We start from the raw sequence: 17626 nt of genomic DNA, 5'->3' as shown, positions 1-17626 counted from the left end.
CTCCCTCACAAACTTGGACACATCCAGGTAGAACCATGGAGTAGTCCAGTTGTAAGGGATGGAGCTGTCCCACTTGTCCCATTTAAGGGTCCTCCACATTGGTAGGAGGAAGAAGCGGGACATGGAGTTCCCCGCAGAGCCGGCACAATTGTCTATCAAAGTTCTGCGGATACAGTTACATGCAAAGAAGGCTCTCAGCATAGTTGGAATGTCTGGAATGCCTTTGCCACCTTTGAGGGGATCTTTGTACATAACAATCCGCTTGACTCTGTCCATTTTGGAGCCCCAGATGAAGTGGAAAACAGCCCGTGTGATGGCCTTGCAGATCGCCGCCAGAGGTGGCCAGGCCTGGGCGGTGTACTGAAGAACAGGAAGAATCTCATTCCGCAGCACAAGTGTTTTCCCTTCGATGGTAAGGTCTCTGAGACTCCACAATCCCAGTTTCTGACGCATTGTCGCAAGTCTTTCATCCCAGCACTTCAGGGCCGCTCCATCTCCTCCGAACCAGACACCAAGGATCTTGATGAGGTCTGGCTTTACCGTGAAGGGAAATGGGGCGGAGGAGGACAGGTGCCACTTTCCGAAGAGCATAGCCTCTGACTTCCCAAGGTTAACCTTTGCTCCTGAAGCACGGCCGAAGTCCTCGCAGGTCTGGACGAGAGCTGTCACCGATCTCTGGTCTGCGCAGAACACAGTGACGTCATCCATGTACAGCGAACACTTGGCCTCTGGGTGGTCTGGACCCGGTGCGGTGATCCCTCTGATCTCTTGATTTTGCCTGATGGATACAGCGAAGAGCTCTATAACACAAACAAAAAGAAGAGGTGAAAGAGGGCAGCCTTGTCTGACCCCAGACAGAACTGAGAAGGGGTCAGTCTTCCAGCCGTTCACCAACACCGAGCTGTAAATGTCAAGGTACATTAGGTTAACATACGAACAGAATAGCTCACCGAGACCAAATTTACGCAGTACCTTGCCCATCAGCTCATGGGAGACACGGTCAAAGGCCTTTTCCTGATCAAGACTGATCAGGGCCGTGCACACATTACGGTCTTTCACGTAATGGACCATGTCTCTGAGGAGGGCAAGGCTGTCTGCGATTCTGCGGCCGGGAATGGCGCAGGTTTGGTCTGGATGAACGATCTGCCCAATGACAGCCTTCAGCCGGTTGGCCAGTACCTTGGCGAGGATTTTGTAGTCCACGTTCAGAAGAGAGATGGGACGCCAATTTTTCAGGTCACATCTCTCCCCCTTACGCTTATACAAGATCGTGATCATTCCTTCCCTCAGCGAAGGAGGCATTTTGCCCTCCACCACCATCTCCTCGTACAGCTCGAGCAGGTCCGGGCCAATGAGATCCCACAGCGCAACATAAAGCTCTGCTGGGAGACCATCACTGCCCGGAGTCCTGCCCTGCCTAAAGGATTTAGCGGCAGAGAGCACCTCCTCCAACGCCAAGGGAGCGTCCATGGCTGATTTACCTGCAGGATCAATAGAGTTAGTGATACCTGACAGGAACTTATCCGCCTCATCTGTGTCTGTAGTCTTAGGGGAGTAGAGGTCGCTGTAGTAGTCGCGAACGACCTTCATCACGCCCTCCTTCCCCTGTCTGGGGATGCCATTCTCATCACGCAGCTCTGTCAGGGGCGTATGGCCAGAGTGGAGTTTCCTGAAAAAGAATGAAGAGCACGTCTCACCCTTCTCCAGATTCTCCACCTTGGAACGGAAGACGATGCGTCTGGACTCCTCCTCAAAGTGCCTTTTCAGGCTCTTTTTGGTCTCGTCCAGGTCGTCCTTCACGTCCCAGCCGCACCGCTGGAGGTCCACCAGGGACTGGAGCTCACGCTGCAGTTTTCTGAGGTTCCTCTTACGGTCGCATGCCTGGATACGCCCTTTAGCCTGAAAGAAACTGCGGATGTTAGATTTGGCATATTCCCACCAATCAGACATACAGTCAAAATAACATTTGTCATTCTTCCATGTGATGTAGGCATCCTTAAGCTCAGCCAGTACTTCCTCCCTTTCCAGTAAGGCACAGTTCAACTTCCAGGAGCCTGGGCCAGATGGAAAACCATGGCCCAGAACCCCTTGGAAGAGAATGGCCCTGTGGTCAGAGAAGAAGCAGGGAACCATAGAATGCCTAACCTGCTGCACTGCCCGGGAGGTGAACACAAAGTCAATGCGGGAACGCACAGAGCCATCGGGGCGGCTCCACGTGAAATTCACGGAGCCAGCCCCCATGGAGCCCACAGCGTCCCGCAGTGATGCTTCGGCCACCATTTCCCTGAGCAGGTTGGACGTGATGTCCAGCTTCGCAGAGTTGCAGGTGCTTCGACCATCCCCTTCAATCGGGCAGTTGAAGTCCCCGGCCATCACTACAGCCCTGGTGGTGGCGAGCTGGGTCCGCAGAGTCTGGAATAATTCCAAGCGCTCATTCTTAAAAGGTGAAGCGTACACGCAGATTAGCCTGATAGGCTCACCTGCCCAGGAGCCGTCTACGACAATGAGTCTGCCGCAGACAAGCTCCTGAACAGAATCCAGCGTGAAGAGGCTCCCCCTGATCAGAATGGCTACCCCTGCAGACTTACACTCACCTCCACCGGACCAGTAGGACGGACCATGGGACCACTGCCGGGCCAGGTGCCTGTAGGACCTGGAGAAAGGGAGAGAGCATTCCTGCAACATATACACATCACATTTCTGAATGTCAAGAAAAGCAAAGATAGATTGACGTCTGCACTTATCCTTAATGCTCCTTACATTAATGGTAAAAAGATTAAAAGCTACCATTTGTTAAGAGAAAAAGGTTACTGTGGCGATACGTATACTTTACCACTCCCATCGGGAGGTGCTTCCTCTGGGTCGGCCACCGGATCTCCCTGCTGGGGTGTCTCGATGTTGTTGAGCAGTTGGTCGATGTTGTTGAGGCTGTCGAGCTCAGGCACCCCACTCTCCTCGAAGACCTCTGCATATGCCTCCATCTCCTCCTCGAGGGTGAGGGAGTCCTGGTCTGGCTCGACCGATTCGACTGCCGCTTTCTTGGAAGATTCTGGGTCAGCAGCTGGGCTGTCTAACTCCTTCCTCTTCCTTCTCGGCTGTACATTTCCTGCATGGGCAAGTGGTGGAAACTCTTCCTCGGAGAGGAGAGGGACAGAGAGGGGGCGAGAGGGGGTGGTGGGAGGAAGGGTGGGTTGGATCACAGGTCGGGAGGGTGAGGGAGGAGGGGTGGTGCGAGCAGCCGGGATGGGAGTAGCTGTCACAGAGGGAGGGAGGGGAGGAGGGTTAGGAATGGTGGGGGAAGGTTTCTTACCAACTTGCTTTTGCGGAACCTTCTTCCTTTGCACCGGTGTGGGTGGCACCTTGGGGGGGACGATCACACCCGATGCTGCTGCGGCGTAGGATCTTGCTCTACTTGGACAGTCCTTGTAGACATGATCCACTGAGCCGCACAGGTTGCAAGTCTTCTTCGTGGGGCAGTCCTTTGTCTCGTGGCCGGCCAGTCGACAAATCTTGCAAGCCAGGACCTTGCATTCCTTCCCAAAGTGGTCCTTCCCATCACACTTACGACAAGTGCGTGGCTGGTCCACGTAGTGGATAAGTCCTGCAGTTCCCCCCAGGGAGAAGCACGGTCTGAGGTGCTTGACTCCATCTGGGCACGAAGTGTCCTTGTGCAGCCTGACAATCACCGACCACTTTCCAGTCCAGAGTCCATTCTCGTAAAGGATCCTTGTGGGGTCCTTTATGACGGTGCAGGATCTGCTGAGAAAAGTGACGATGTCCTTGATGTTTGTGTGTGGGCTTCGCATTGAAACCGTCACCCGCCTCTCCTCTCTTTGGATAGGGCAGTTGCCCACAAAGCGAGAGAGAGGGGACTCAGGCTTCGCCGCTTTCACCGCTTCCCAATACCTCTTGCAGATTGCGATGGAGGCAAAGGTGGCGTAGAAGATGCCTCTGAAGAAGCTCTGGACGCTGAGCATTTCAGGTGCAGAGAATCCTTGCTCCAGGACCATCTTCTTGCCGAAGTACTCAACCGTCATGTCCGGCACCTGGCCATCTACCTCCTTTAGCTTCATCACCACGGTTTGCCTCATCCAGGGCTCCAGGGCTGGGACGCCTTTGGAATGGTCCTGGGCGGGCACCGATGGTGGTGTCACAGAAGGGGCAGTGGAGTTAGGGCCGGCCAATCTGGTCGGGCATTCGGCCGGTGACTTACCCTTCTTCCCGGGCTTCCTCCCAGCGAGGGGGGCCGAAGTGGAGGCGGTGGCCATCCTTCCGGCTTCTCGGGGCAGCTGAAGTCGAGGCAAAGGGTCTTCTCCGGCGACGAGAGGAGGAGATGAAGGGGACGCTTCAGAGGGCAGAGCAACACAAGTCTAACCCTCCAAGGAGGCTAGAGAGCGATGCACGGCTTCAGAGGGCAGAGCAAAGCAAGTCTAACCCTCCACGGAGGCTGGGGAGCGTTGCAGAGCTTCGGAGGGCAGAGCAGAAAGTCTGACCCTCGGCGGCGGCTCCGGAGCGGTGGAGGCTTCAGAGGGCAGAGCAGAAAAGTCTGACCCTCCTAGGCAGCTCGGGAGTGCTGCAAGGCTTCGAGAGGGCAGAGCAAAAAAGTCTGCCTCTCCCAGGTGGCTAGGGTGCGTTGATCTCCTCTTCAGGCGAAATCCTCTTCTCCTCGCAGTCGAGGGCGGAGCTTCTTCCTCGGCGTCGAGAGGTGGGGGGGTCGGCAGTCGCTTCGGAGGGCAGAGCAGAGCAAGTCTGACCCTCAGTCTTCTCCGGCTTCTCCCTCTTCAGCGATGTCTTCTCCTCCTCGCAGTCTCGACGTCTTCGCTCAATTCGCTCTTCTCGGCCTGGCAGCGGTAGCCCTGAGAAGGACCGTTGTCGGTCCAAGAAACAAGGAGCAGAGCTGCCTCTCAGAATGAACTGATAAGAACAGATACTACACTTGATCTTAGCCAAAAGGCCGAGAAGCGATAACCCGAATGGGGTCCCAGCAAAGCGCGCGAACCGGAATCCGGCCACCAACACTGGTGGAGAAGAGATCAGCACCACGGACACATCTAACACACACACATCACTTCTTTGTCGTTGCAGTCTGAAAGATACCTGGCTGTACGGCAGGTGTGAATAGGACTTGAAGTGCTGGACAGGGACCGGAGGACGAGTAGCCAACAAACTGATTTTGTGATTAGGTCGTCGGCGGGCGGGCAGGGTGCCTCAGCTGGGTAGGAGGCCAAATTTGCATGTGCTCCGCCCCGTCTGTTGACGTCGCGTCAACAGACACACACCCACTAGGCAGACGACCAACAGGCAAGCAGCAGCAGCCAGCTGTCTCCTCGCTCTTTGCTGCTGCATGCCTGTGTCCCTGACGAACTGCTGCTGAGTAAATCAATCAGCTAGCTGCTGCAGAGGAGAAGGAGGAATCTTGCACAATCAGGTGCAATGACGGCTTTCCTGTTTTGAGCCCATTCAGCAGCAGTAGTAGACAGTCAGATTCATGTGGCAGGACCCTTTGTGTGACATCACAATCTGCCCTCTATGACATCACAAGCTGCTCACTCGGAATCCGGCGGAACCTGACAGCCAGACAGTCACTTGGAACAGACAGGCAGACAGGACAGTCATGTGTAGGTGAGCTGGGTGGGCCAATGTTTTCTTTTATTGGCAGTTACCACCCAAATGATGGTCCGAAGAAGGTAAGTGATACTTTTTCTAAATCCCCCTCTCAATGATCATCAATTGTTGGGCTCGGAAAAAAATGGAAGAGGAAAAAAAATTCCCAAAACAAAAGAAAGGAAAAAGGAAAAAAAATTCCCAAAACAAAAGAGAGGAAAGAGGAAAAAAATTTCCCAAAACAAAAGAGAGAGAAAAGAGAGCGCAAAAAGAAAAGCAAAAAAAATATAAGAGATCAAGAAAGAAAAAGCAAAAAAAAAAAACCAAGCCATTTCAAATGGAGAGGGAGGGGGGTCCAAAAATGCCATTGCTGTGATCCAGTTGATGTTTCCGTGGAAAGATCGTAGGTAAGTCACATAGTGTTTGCCTATTTTTTGGGAGGTCGCAGCGATTGATAAGTCATTTAATTTAGGCAGGCTTCCGGTCTTTTGGCTAGGCCGCATATGCTGATATCAAGTGTAGTGTCACGTAAAAATATTTAACTGCCTCGATTCCAGAAAGTACAATTCAAGGAGTCAAGAAATAGTCACAAAATGATACACTGAGGCAGGATTTCAAAGTATTTATGCACAAGGGTTAAACCTTGAAGCAGCAAATGCATGCATTTCTAAATACAAAAGTTAGTACAAAGGTGCACAAACAATTGATACTCCAAATTAAGTGCCAGGAATGGAAATAGTCTTTTTTTGGATAACAGATTAGGAAGGTGCACCGGTCCTGGAAGTACTGCAATACCAGGTCAATGCGTGGAGTGGACAGAGCAAGCTCTTCTTCCATCTCCCTGTTCTAAAAATCCATTTAATATATGGCCCCCAGATAGGGGGCGTATCAGATATTAAACTGATAAGAACAGATGAGTTTGAAGAAACTCAGGAGCCCGAGGTGTGCTCCCTACCACCAGTGCTGTGCCTAAACACGTGCAGAAGCGGCCGTGCGATCGAGTGGGCTTATCTCCCGAAGGAGACGGGCCCCGTTTTTCCCCTAACCCCTCTCAGCCATAAGGCCGACAAGGGGAAAATAGGGAACGGTGGGTCCTCTTCGCCGAAGCTTAGAGAGACCCTCATTCCTCAACCCCCGAAAGGGTTAGGACGGTGGGTCCTCCGCAGCCCATGCTTTGGAGAGACCCGCAGTGGACTTCCCTCTGCCTTGCGGCTCGGGGTCGTCCTCGGGGGGACCGAAGCTCTCCCCAAAAGGCGAGAGCTTCGGCACATTGGGGAAATGGAAGGCCCGTAAGGGACGACCACACAACCCAAAAAAACGTGACACACTACAAAAAACAGAAAACGTGAAAAGTGCACGAACGTGAAGAGGAAGAGAAATAAATAATAAAGAGGACCCCAGCCAGAAGGCCGGGGTGGGGGTGTGAAAAATTGTCCTACCCCATCCAAAAGGACGAGGTAAGGACGTGAAGCGCTAACCTAGAGGGGAAGTGCGCAGTGCTAGTGCCATACTAGTGCATGGTGATTTTGGGATCACCCGTGCATGTTCGGCACCCCCGAGTTTCCCCGGGGGCACAGTGCAGCCTCGGACTCCAAGCAGCCAGCCAGTCAGCGTCCGACCAAGTGTTTCTCCGTCTCAACAGCAGGCACTTTCCAGCCCCTGGCATGGGAATGGGTACTCCACTGGGCCTTTCGAAAGACTCCCTTAGGGGCTGCACCCCCTCCGGAAGAGCAATCTACTCAGTCCCAGTGTTTCTCCGCTCCCAGGGTTAAGGTACTAAGCTGGGCCTTTCGCGGTCTCCCCCTCAGAGGCTTGCGATCCTCTGGAACAGGAGCCATCTACTCAGTCCCAACCTTTCTCCGCTCCCTGGGAATGGATACTCGACTGAGCCTTTCGCTGTCTCATCCTTCGGGGGCTACAAACCCCGTCAAGAGAGTCAAACTACTAGGCCCAGTGTTTCTCCCCCCCTCTTACCAGTGGATTTACGGAAACAACACCTCCTACCAAAGGCAGAGGTGAAGATACTTAGTGAGACTTTTCACTGCTCCCGGGAAAAAACAGAGGGGTCCCACACCCTCCGCCCATCAGAGCAGCTACTCAGTCCCACCTTTCTCTATTCTCTGCCAGAGGCCAGTCCATACCAAACTGATAAGAACAGATAAAGTTTGAAGAAACTCAGGGAGCCCGAGGTGTGCTCCCACCACCACCAGTGCTGTGCCTAAACACGTGCAAAGGGGGCAGCCGTACGAACGTGTGGCCCTCTCCCAAAGGAGAAAGGCCCCATGGTTCCCCTAACCCCCCTCAACCATAAGGCCAAGGAAGGGAAAAAAGGGATCGGTGGGTCCTCTTCGCCGAAGCTTAGAGAGACCCGCTTTTCCTCCACCCCCGGAAGGGTTTCGGACGGTGGGTCCTCTGCAGCCCGTGCTTTGGAGAGACCCGACTTAGGCTTCCCTCCGCCTTGCGGCTCGGGGTTGCCCTCGAGGGGACCGGGACTCTCCCCAAAAGGTGAAGAGTCCCAGCCACGTTTGGGGAACGGAAGGCCCGTTAGGGACAGCCGCACTACCCAAATCAAAAAACGTGACAAACTAACGAAAAACGTGAAGTGCTCAAAAGTGCAAATCAAAGAAATAAATAAAAGAGGCCCTAGCCAGAAGGCCGGGGTGGGGGTGTAAAAAATTGTCCTACCCCATCCAAAAGGACGAGGTAAGGACGTGTAGCCTAACCTAGAGGGAAGTGCGCAGTGTGTGTGCCATAAAGTGCATGGTGCTGGACACCAGTGCAGATCAGGCACCCCCGAGTTTCCCCGGGGGCACAGTGCAGCCTCGGGCTCCAGGCAGCCGACCCTTCAGCGTCCGACCAAGCTTTTCTCCGTCTCACCAGCAGGCATTTTCCAGCCCCTGGCATGGGAATGGGTACTCCACTGGGCCTTTCGAAAGACTCCCTTAGGGGCTGCACCCCCTCCGGAAGAGCAATCTACTCAGTCCCAGTGTTTCTCCGCTCCCAGGGTTAAGGTACTAAGCTGGGCCTTTCGCGGTCTCCCCATCAGAGGCTACGAACCTCTGGAACAGGAGCCATCTACTCAGTCCCAACCTTTCTCCGCTCCCTGGGATTGGATACTAGACTGAGCCTTTCGCTGACTCATCCTTCGGGGGCTACAAACCCCGTCAAGAGAGTCAAACTACTAGGCCCAGTGTTTCTCCCCCCCTCTTACCAGTGGATTTACGGAAACAACACCTCCTACCAAAGGCAGAGGTGAAGATACTCAGTGAGACTTTTCACTACTCCCGGGAAAAAACAGAGGGGTCCCACACCCTCCGCCCATCAGAGCAGCTACTCAGTCTCACCTTTCTCTATTCTCTGCCAGAGGCCAGTCCATACCCAACTGATAAGAACAGATTTTTTTTGATTGAAAAGGCAAATCTTTATTGTACATAAAGAAAGCAAAAAACAGACGGTAACATTCAGACATATATACTGTGTCGCAGCACAGCCAAAACACAGCACACATGCAAAACTGTATAGTACATTTCATGAAATACAGTATAAGAAATCAAATACCATAAGACATGCTATGCACTATGCATTCTAACCTTAAACAATCATTGACTATGGATAAGACTATGGGTGGAGGGGAGGGGGATGAGGGAGGGGGAGTCACGTTGCCCGAAGCTTTATTGACCAGACAGACACATATAAGGGGAGGGCAATAAATAGACAGGACATCAATAAAACAACAGACATCGTGAAATGGGGGAGTGGGGCCACGTCACAGTTCTTATCACTCAGTTCAATGGGGAAAGGGCCAGAAGAAGGGGGGGGTTAGTCCTCTTCTTCCTCAGGGCTATCCCGGATGGAGTAGTCTCTGAGCAGGCTGTGGATCAGCCTGCGGCAGTCCTGCACGGACATCCTCTCCCTCCTCATAATGAGGCGATTCCTGGCAAACCACACAGCGTCCTTAAAACAGTTTATAAGGCGCCAGGCTTCCTGGGTCGCCCCAACAGTGTGTGTGCCGGGGAACAGTCCGTAAAGCACCGAATGGTACGATAGGTGGCTCCTGGGCACACAGTCCTTAAACTCAGTCTCTAGGGCATCCAGCAGCAACTGTGCATAGGTGCAGTCCCAGAAGAGGTGCATAGATGTTTCCTCGCGAACGAGGCACCAGGGACAATGTCTGTACCTACACAAGTTTCGGGAGTGCATGAATGACCGGAGAGGCAAACCCCCCTGGATGGCCATCCATGACAAGTCTTTATGTCTATTAGTCAGTCTCTTGGATGCCACGCACTCCCAGACAAACTTAACAGTTGCCGCCGGGAGCCCTGGGATCGATTCCATAGTGTCTTTGGCTCTGATGAGCTTGTGGACAGTTTTTGGCTTCCACAAGTCGGGTTTTAATCCCTCCAGTTGGTGTTCCCTCACAAACTTGGACACGTCCAGGTAAAACCACGGAGTGGTCCAGTTGTAAGGGATGGAGCTGTCCCACTTGTCCCATTTAAGGGTCCTCCACAGTGGTAGGAGGAAGAAGCGGGACATGGAGTTCCCCGCAGAGCCGGCACAACTGTCAATCAAAGTTCTGCGGATGCACGTACATACAAAGAAGGCTCTCAGCATAGTTGGAATGTCTGGAATGCCTTTGCCACCTTTGAGGGGATCCTTGTACATAATGCTCCGCTTCACTCTGTCCATTTTGGAGCCCCAGATGAAGTGGAAAGTGGCCCGGGTAATGGCCTTGCAGACCGCAGTTGGCGGCGGCCAGGCCTGGGCTGTGTACTGCAGGACGGGAAGGATCTCGTTCCGCAGCACAAGGGCTTTCCCTTCGATGGAAAGGTCTCTGAGGCTCCACAGTCCAATTTTCTGTCTCACTGTAGCAAGTTTCTCATCCCAGCACTTCCGGGCGGCTCCATCATCACCGAACCAGACACCCAGAATTTTGATGAGGTCCGGTTTGACGGTAAATGGGAAAGGAGCCGAGGATGACAGGTGCCAGTTTCCGAAGAGCATGGCTTCTGACTTCCCGCAGTTGACTTTTGCCCCCGAAGCACGGCCGAAGTCCTCACAGGTCTGGACGAGTGCTGCCACCGAGCGTTGATCCGCGCAGAAGACAGTGACGTCGTCCATGTACAGCGAGCACTTGGCCACTGGGTGGTCTGGACCTGGTGCGGTGATCCCTCTAATCTCTGGATTCTGTCTGATGGATAGGGCCAGGAGCTCTATAACACAAACAAAAAGAAGAGGTGAAAGAGGGCAGCCTTGTCTGACCCCAGAGAGAACCGGAAAGGGGTCAGTCTTCCAGCCGTTCACCAACACCGTGCTGTGGATATCGAGGTACATAAGGTTAACATACGAACAAAACAATTCACCAAGACCAAATTTTCGCAGCACCTTACCCATCAGCTCATGAGAGACACGGTCAAAGGCCTTTTCCTGATCAAGACTGATCAGGGCCGTGCGCACATTACGATCTTTCACGTAATGGACCGTGTCCCTGAGGAGGGCAAGGCTGTCTGCGATCCTGCGGCCAGGTATACCACAGGTCTGATCCGGATGAACAATCTGTCCGATGACAGCCTTCAGCCTATTGGCCAGTACCTTGGCGAGGATCTTGTAGTCCACGTTCAGAAGAGAGATGGGCCTCCAATTTTTCAGCTCACATCTCTCCCCCTTCCGCTTATACAAGATCGTGATCATCCCTTCCCTCAGCGAAGGAGGCATTTTTCCCTCCACCACCATCTCCTCATACAGCTCGAGCAGGTCCGGGCCGATTAGATCCCACAGCGCTACATAGAGCTCAGCTGGGAGACCATCGTTACCTGGAGTCCTGCCTTGCCTAAAGGATTTGGTGGCAGATAATACCTCCTCCAGCGTCAGGGGAGCGTCCAGCGCCGATCTGCCTGCAGGATCAATAGGGTTAGTGATACCTGACAGGAACTTGTCGGCCATGTCGTTGTCAGTCGTCTTAGGGGAGTAGAGGTCGCTGTAGTAGTCGCGGACGACCTTCATCACGCCCTCCTTCCCCTGTCTGGGAATGCCATTCTCATCTCGCAGCTCGGTCAGGGGCGTGTGGCCAGAGTGGAGTTTCCTGAAAAAGAAAGAAGAGCACTTCTCACCCTTCTCCAGATTCTCCACCTTGGAACGGAAGACGATACGTCTGGACTCCTCCTCAAAGTGCCTTTTCAGGCTCTTTTTGGTCTCATCCAGGTCGTCCTTCACGTCCCAGCCGCACCGCTGGAGGTCCACCAGGGACTGGAGCTCACGCTGCAGATTTCTGAGGTTCCTCTTACGGTCGCATGCCTGGATACGCCCTTTGACCTGAAAGAAACTGCGGATGTTAGATTTGGCATATTCCCACCAGTCAGACATACAGTCAAAATAGCATTTGTCATTTTTCCATGTGATGTAGGCATCCTTAAGTTCAGCCAATACCTCCTCCTTTTCCAGCAGTGCACAGTTCAACTTCCAGGAGCCTGGGCCAGGTGGAAAACCATGGCCCAGGATACCTTGGAAGAGAATGGCCCTGTGGTCAGAGAAGAAGCAGGGAACCATAGAATGCCTAACCTGCTGCACTGCCCGGGAGGTGAACACGAAGTCAATGCGGGAACGCACAGAGCCATCGGGGCGGCTCCACGTGAAATTCACGGAGCCTCCCCCCATGGAGCCCACAGCGTCCCGCAGTGACGCTTCGGCCACCATTTCCCGGAGCAGATTGGACGTGATGTCCAACTTCGCAGAGTTGCAGGTGCTTCGTCCATCCCCTTCGATCGGGCAGTTGAAGTCTCCAGCCATCACTACAGCCCTGGTGGTGGCGAGCTGGGTCCGCAGGGTCTGGAATAATTCCAAACGCTCATTCTTGATAGGTGAAGCGTACACGCAGATAAGCCTGATAGGCTCACCTGCCCATGAGCCGTCTACGACAAGTAACCTGCCGCAGACAAGCTCCTGAACAGAATCCAGCGTGAAGAGGCTCCCCCTGATCAGAATAGCTACCCCTGTAGACTTACACTCACCTCCACCGGACCAGTAGGACGGGCCATGGGACCACTGCCGGGCCAGGTGCTTGTATGACCTGGAGAAAGGGAGAGAGCATTCCTGCAACATGTAAACATCACATTTCTGATAGTCAAGGAAAGTAAAAACAGACTGTCTCCTAGCCTTATCCTTAATGCTCCTCACATTAATGGTAAGAATATTAAAAGCTACCATCTGTTAAGAGAAAGGGCAGGTTAGGTTACGATACGTTTACGTTACCACTCCCATCAGGGGGCGCAGCGTCCGGCTCTGCAGCTGGATCTCCTTCATGGGTTGGTTCCGTAATGCCAAGCAGCTGGTCGATGTCGCTGTCGCAGACGAGTTCAGTCGCCCCAAACTCGTCGTAACATTCCACCAAGGCCGCCATCTCCTCCTCGAGGGAGGGGGCGGGCTGGGGTGGTTCCACCAACTCAACTGCTGCCTTTTTGGAAGTTTCCGGGTCGGCAGCGGGGCTCTCCAACACCTTCCTCTTCCGTCTCAGCGTAGTCGGGCCTGCAGGGGCAAGGGGTGGAAACTCCTCCTCGGAGAGGGGAGGGGCAGAGGGGGTGGAGGGAAGAGGGGTGGGTTGGGCAAGAGGTCGGGAGGGTGAGGGAGGGGGGTGAGCAGCAGTGGAGGGGGGTGCTGTCACAGAGGGAGGTAGGGGAGGAGGGGTGGGGATGACAGGGGCAGGGGAGGGTTTCTTACCACCTTGTCTCTGCGGCTTCGGCTTTGGCTGCTTCTGTACCGGCTGGGGAGGCACCATGGGGGTAACTCCCTTCACTGCTGCGGCGTAGGATCTCGCTCTGTCAGGGCATGCCTTGTAGAGGTGGTCTCCTTTGCCGCACAGGTTGCAGACGAGCTTCGTGGGGCAGTCCTTTGTCTCGTGGCCGGCCACGTGACAGAACTTGCATGCCGAGACCTTGCACTCTCTTCCCACGTGGTCTTTCCCACTGCACTTTCGACAGGTGCGTGGTTGATCCGCGTAGTAGATGAGTCCAGCGGTTCCCCCCAGGGAGAAGCACTGTTTGAGGTGCTTGACTCCGTCTGGGCACGAAGTGTCCTTGTGGAGCCTGACCACCACCGACCACTTTACGTCCCAGAGCCCGTTGCTCAGCAGGACCCTTGTGGGGTCCCTGATGACCGTGCAGGATCTGTTCAGGAATGTGACGATGTCTTTGGCAGGCACATGTGGACTTCGCATTGAAACCGTCACCCGCCTCTCCTCCCTTTGAATAGGGCAGTTGCCCACAAAGCGAGAGAGAGGGGAATCAGGCTTCGCCGCTTTCACCGCCTCCCAATACCTCTTGCAGATGGCAATGGTGGCGAAGGTGACATAAAAGATCCCCTTGATGAAGGTCTGGGTGCTGAGGACTTCGGGGGCCGAGAATCCTTGGTCCAGGACCATCATCTTGCCGAATTGCACCAGCGAAAGGTCCGGCACCTGTCCGTCCACCTCCTTCAGCTTCATCACCACGGTTTGCCTCATCCAGGGTTCCAGGGCTGGGGTAGCCTTGGAGCCATCCCTGGTGGGCACCGCTGGTGGTGTCCCTGAAGGGGGGCAGGAGCTGGGGCCGGCCACATTTGCTGGGGTTTCGGCCGGGGACTTGCCCTTCTTCCCGGCGAGGGGGGCTGGAGCGGAGGCTGTGGCCATCCTTCCGGCTTCTCGGGGCAAAAGGGTCTTTTCCGGGACCCCGGCAGGAGGGGAAGGAGGAAATCTCTTCAGAGGGCAGAGCAACACAAGTCTAACCCTCCAAGGTGGCTAGAGAGCGATGCACGGCTTCAGAGGGCAGAGCAAAGCAAGTCTAACCCTCCACGGAGGCTGGGGAGCGTTGCAGAGCTTCGGAGGGCAGAGCAGAAAGTCTGACCCTCGGCGGCGGCTCCGGAGCGGTGGAGGCTTCAGAGGGCAGAGCAGGAAAGTCTGACCCTCCTAGGCAGCTCGGGAGTGCTGCAAGGCTTCGAGAGGGCAGAGCCAACAAGTCTGCCTCTCCCAGGTGGCTAGGGTGCGTTGATCTCCTCTTCTGGCGAAATCCTCTTCTCCTCGCAGTCGGGGGCGGAGCTTCTTCCTCGGCGTCGAGAGGGGGAGGGGTCGGCAGTCGCTTCGGAGGGCAGAGCAGAGCAAGTCTGACCCTCAGTCTTCTCCGGCTTCTCCCTCTTCAGCGATGTCTTCTCCTCCTCGCAGTCTCGACGTCTTCGCTCAATTCGCTCTTCTCGGCCTGGCAGCGGTAGCCCTGAGAAGGACCGTTGTCGGTCCAAGAAACAAGGAGCAGAGCTGCCTCTCAGAATAAACTGATAAGAACAGATACTACACTTGATCTTAGCCAAAAGGCCGAGAAGCGATAACCCGAATGGGGTCCCAGCAAAGCGCGCGAACCGGAATCCGGCCACCAACACTGGTGGAGAAGAGATCAGCACCACGGACACATCTAACACACACACATCACTTCTTTGTCGTTGCAGTCTGAAAGAAACCTGGCTGTACGGCAGGTGTGAATAGGACTTGAAGTGCTGGACAGGGACCGGAGGACGAGTAGCCAACAAACTGATTTTGTGATTAGGTCGTCGGCGGGCGGGCAGGGTGCCTCAGCTGGGTAGGAGGCCAAATTTGCATGTGCTCCGCCCCGTCTGTTGACGTCGCGTCAACAGACACACACCCACTAGGCAGACGACCAACAGGCAAGCAGCAGCAGCCAGCTGTCTCCTCGCTCTTTGCTGCTGCATGCCTGTGTCCCTGACGAACTGCTGCTGAGTAAATCAATCAGCTAGCTGCTGCAGAGGAGAAGGAGGAATCTTGCACAATCAGGTGCAATGACGGCTTTCCTGTTTTGAGCCCATTCAGCAGCAGTAGTAGTAGACAGTCAGATGGACAGGCATTCATGTGGCAGGACCCTTTGTGTGACATCACAATCTGCCCTCTATGACATCACAAGCTGCTCACTCGGAATCCGGCGGAACCTGACAGCCAGACAGTCACTTGGAACAGACAGGCAGACAGGACAGTCATGTGTAGGTGAGCTGGGTGGGCCAATGTTTTCTTTTATTGGCAGTTACCACCCAAATGATGGTCCGAAGTAGGTAAGTGATACTTTTTCTAAATCCCCCTCTCAATGATCATCAATTGTTGGGCTCGGAAAAAAATGGAAGAGGAAAAAAAATTCCCAAAACAAAAGAAAGGAAAAAGGAAAAAAAATTCCAAAAACAAAAGAGAGGAAAGAGGAAAAAAATTTCCCAAAACAAAAGAGAGAGAAAAGAGAGCGCAAAAAGAAAAGAAAAAAAAATATAAGAGATCAAGAAAGAAAAAGCAAAAAAAAAAACCAAGCCATTTCAAATGGAGAGGGAGGGGGGTCCAAAAATGCCATTGCTGTGATCCAGTTGATGTTTCCGTGGAAAGATCGTAGGTAAGTCACATAGTGTTTGCCTATTTTTTGGGAGGTCGCAGCGATTGATAAGTCATTTAATTTAGGCAGGCTTCCGGTCTTTTGGCTAGGCCGCATATGCTGATATCAAGTGTAGTGTCACGTAAAAATATTTAACTGCCTCGATTCCAGAAAGTACAATTCAAGGAGTCAAGAAATAGTCACAAAATGATACACTGAGGCAGGATTTCAAAGTATTTATGCACAAGGGTTAAACCTTGAAGCAGCAAATGCATGCATTTCTAAATACAAAAGTTAGTACAAAGGTGCACAAACAATTGATACTCCAAATTAAGTGCCAGGAATGGAAATAGTCTTTTTTTGGATAACAGATTAGGAAGGTGCACCGGTCCTGGAAGTACTGCAATACCAGGTCAATGCGTGGAGTGGACAGAGCAAGCTCTTCTTCCATCTCCCTGTTCTAAAAATCCATTTAATATATGGCCCCCAGATAGGGGGCGTATCAGATATTAAACTGATAAGAACAGATTTTTTTGATTGAAAAGGCAAATCTTTATTGTACATAAAGAAAGCAAAAAACAGACGGTAACATTCAGACATATATACTGTGTCGCAGCACAGCCAAAACACAGCACACATGCAAAACTGTATAGTACATTTCATGAAATACAGCATAAGAAATCAAATACCATAAGACATGCTATGCACTATGCATTCTAACCTTAAACAATCATTGACTATGGATAAGACTATGGGTGGAGGGGAGGGGGATGAGGGAGGGGGAGTCACGTTGCCCGAAGCTTTATTGACCAGACAGACACATATAAGGGGAGGGCAATAAATAGACAGGACATCAATAGAACAACAGACATCGTGAAATGGGGGAGTGGGGCCACGTCACAGTTCTTATCACTCAGTTCAATGGGGAAAGGGCCAGAAGAAGGGGGGGGTTAGTCCTCTTCTTCCTCAGGGCTATCCCGGATGGAGTAGTCTCTGAGCAGGCTGTGGATCAGCCTGCGGCAGTCCTGCACGGACATCCTCTCCCTCCTCATAATGAGGCGATTCCTGGCAAACCACACAGCGTCCTTAAAACAGTTTATAAGGCGCCAGGCTTCCTGGGTCGCCCCAACAGTGTGTGTGCCGGGGAACAGTCCGTAAAGCACCGAATGGTACGATAGGTGGCTCCTGGGCACACAGTCCTTAAACTCAGTCTCTAGGGCATCCAGCAGCAACTGTGCATAGGTGCAGTCCCAGAAGAGGTGCATAGATGTTTCCTCGCGAACGAGGCACCAGGGACAATGTCTGTACCTACACAAGTTTCGGGAGTGCATGAATGACCGGAGAGGCAAACCCCCCTGGATGGCCATCCATGACAAGTCTTTATGTCTATTAGTCAGTCTCTTGGATGCCACATACTCCCAGACAAACTTAACAGTTGCCGCCGGGAGCCCTGGTATCGTTTCCATAGTGTCTTTGGCTCTGATGAGCTTGTGGACAGTTTTTGACTTCCACAAGTCGGGTTTCAATCCCTCCAGTTGGTGTTCCCTCACAAACTTGGACACGTCCAGGTAAAACCACGGAGTGGTCCAGTTGTAAGGGATGGAGCTGTCCCACTTGTCCCATTTAAGGGTCCTCCACAATGG

The 17626-nt window shown here is 53.3% G+C and overlaps 1 protein-coding gene, 1 non-coding gene and 3 pseudogenes across 2 annotated transcripts; all 5 read right to left on the bottom strand.

Annotated features, from left to right (window-relative positions):
• Positions 1-4859: 4859 nt before the first annotated feature.
• LOC146012712 (U2 spliceosomal RNA) lies at positions 4860-4966 on the bottom strand (annotated as a pseudogene).
• A 1399-nt stretch (positions 4967-6365) lies between these two features.
• On the bottom strand, positions 6366-6550 carry LOC146012639 (U2 spliceosomal RNA). Its single transcript, XR_014445774.1, has one exon. It is a non-coding gene; the product is annotated as a U2 spliceosomal RNA (small nuclear RNA).
• Positions 6551-12829: 6279 nt separating this feature from the next.
• LOC146008969 (uncharacterized) lies at positions 12830-14260 on the bottom strand. Its single transcript, XM_083148848.1, has one exon. The coding sequence runs from the start codon at positions 14258-14260 to the stop codon at positions 12830-12832; it is 1431 nt and encodes a 476-aa protein (XP_083004974.1).
• Positions 14261-14840: 580 nt separating this feature from the next.
• LOC146012701 (U2 spliceosomal RNA) lies at positions 14841-14947 on the bottom strand (annotated as a pseudogene).
• A 1411-nt stretch (positions 14948-16358) lies between these two features.
• Positions 16359-16538, bottom strand: LOC146012613 (U2 spliceosomal RNA; annotated as a pseudogene).
• Positions 16539-17626: the final 1088 nt, after the last annotated feature.

Source organism: Crinia signifera, chromosome 6 (assembly GCF_055691185.1).
Source record: "Crinia signifera chromosome 6, ASM5569118v1, whole genome shotgun sequence".
Taxonomy (NCBI): Eukaryota; Metazoa; Chordata; class Amphibia; order Anura; family Myobatrachidae; genus Crinia; species Crinia signifera.
Note: the sequence above shows the minus strand (reverse complement) of the source record. Positions and strands in the feature narration are given on the sequence as shown.

What these genes read in the sequence shown, in the direction of transcription:
- LOC146008969 (XM_083148848.1), bottom strand. Translation starts at nt 14,260, where the DNA reads ATGGCCACAGCCTCCGCTCCAGCCCCCCTCGCCGGGAAGAAGGGCAAG.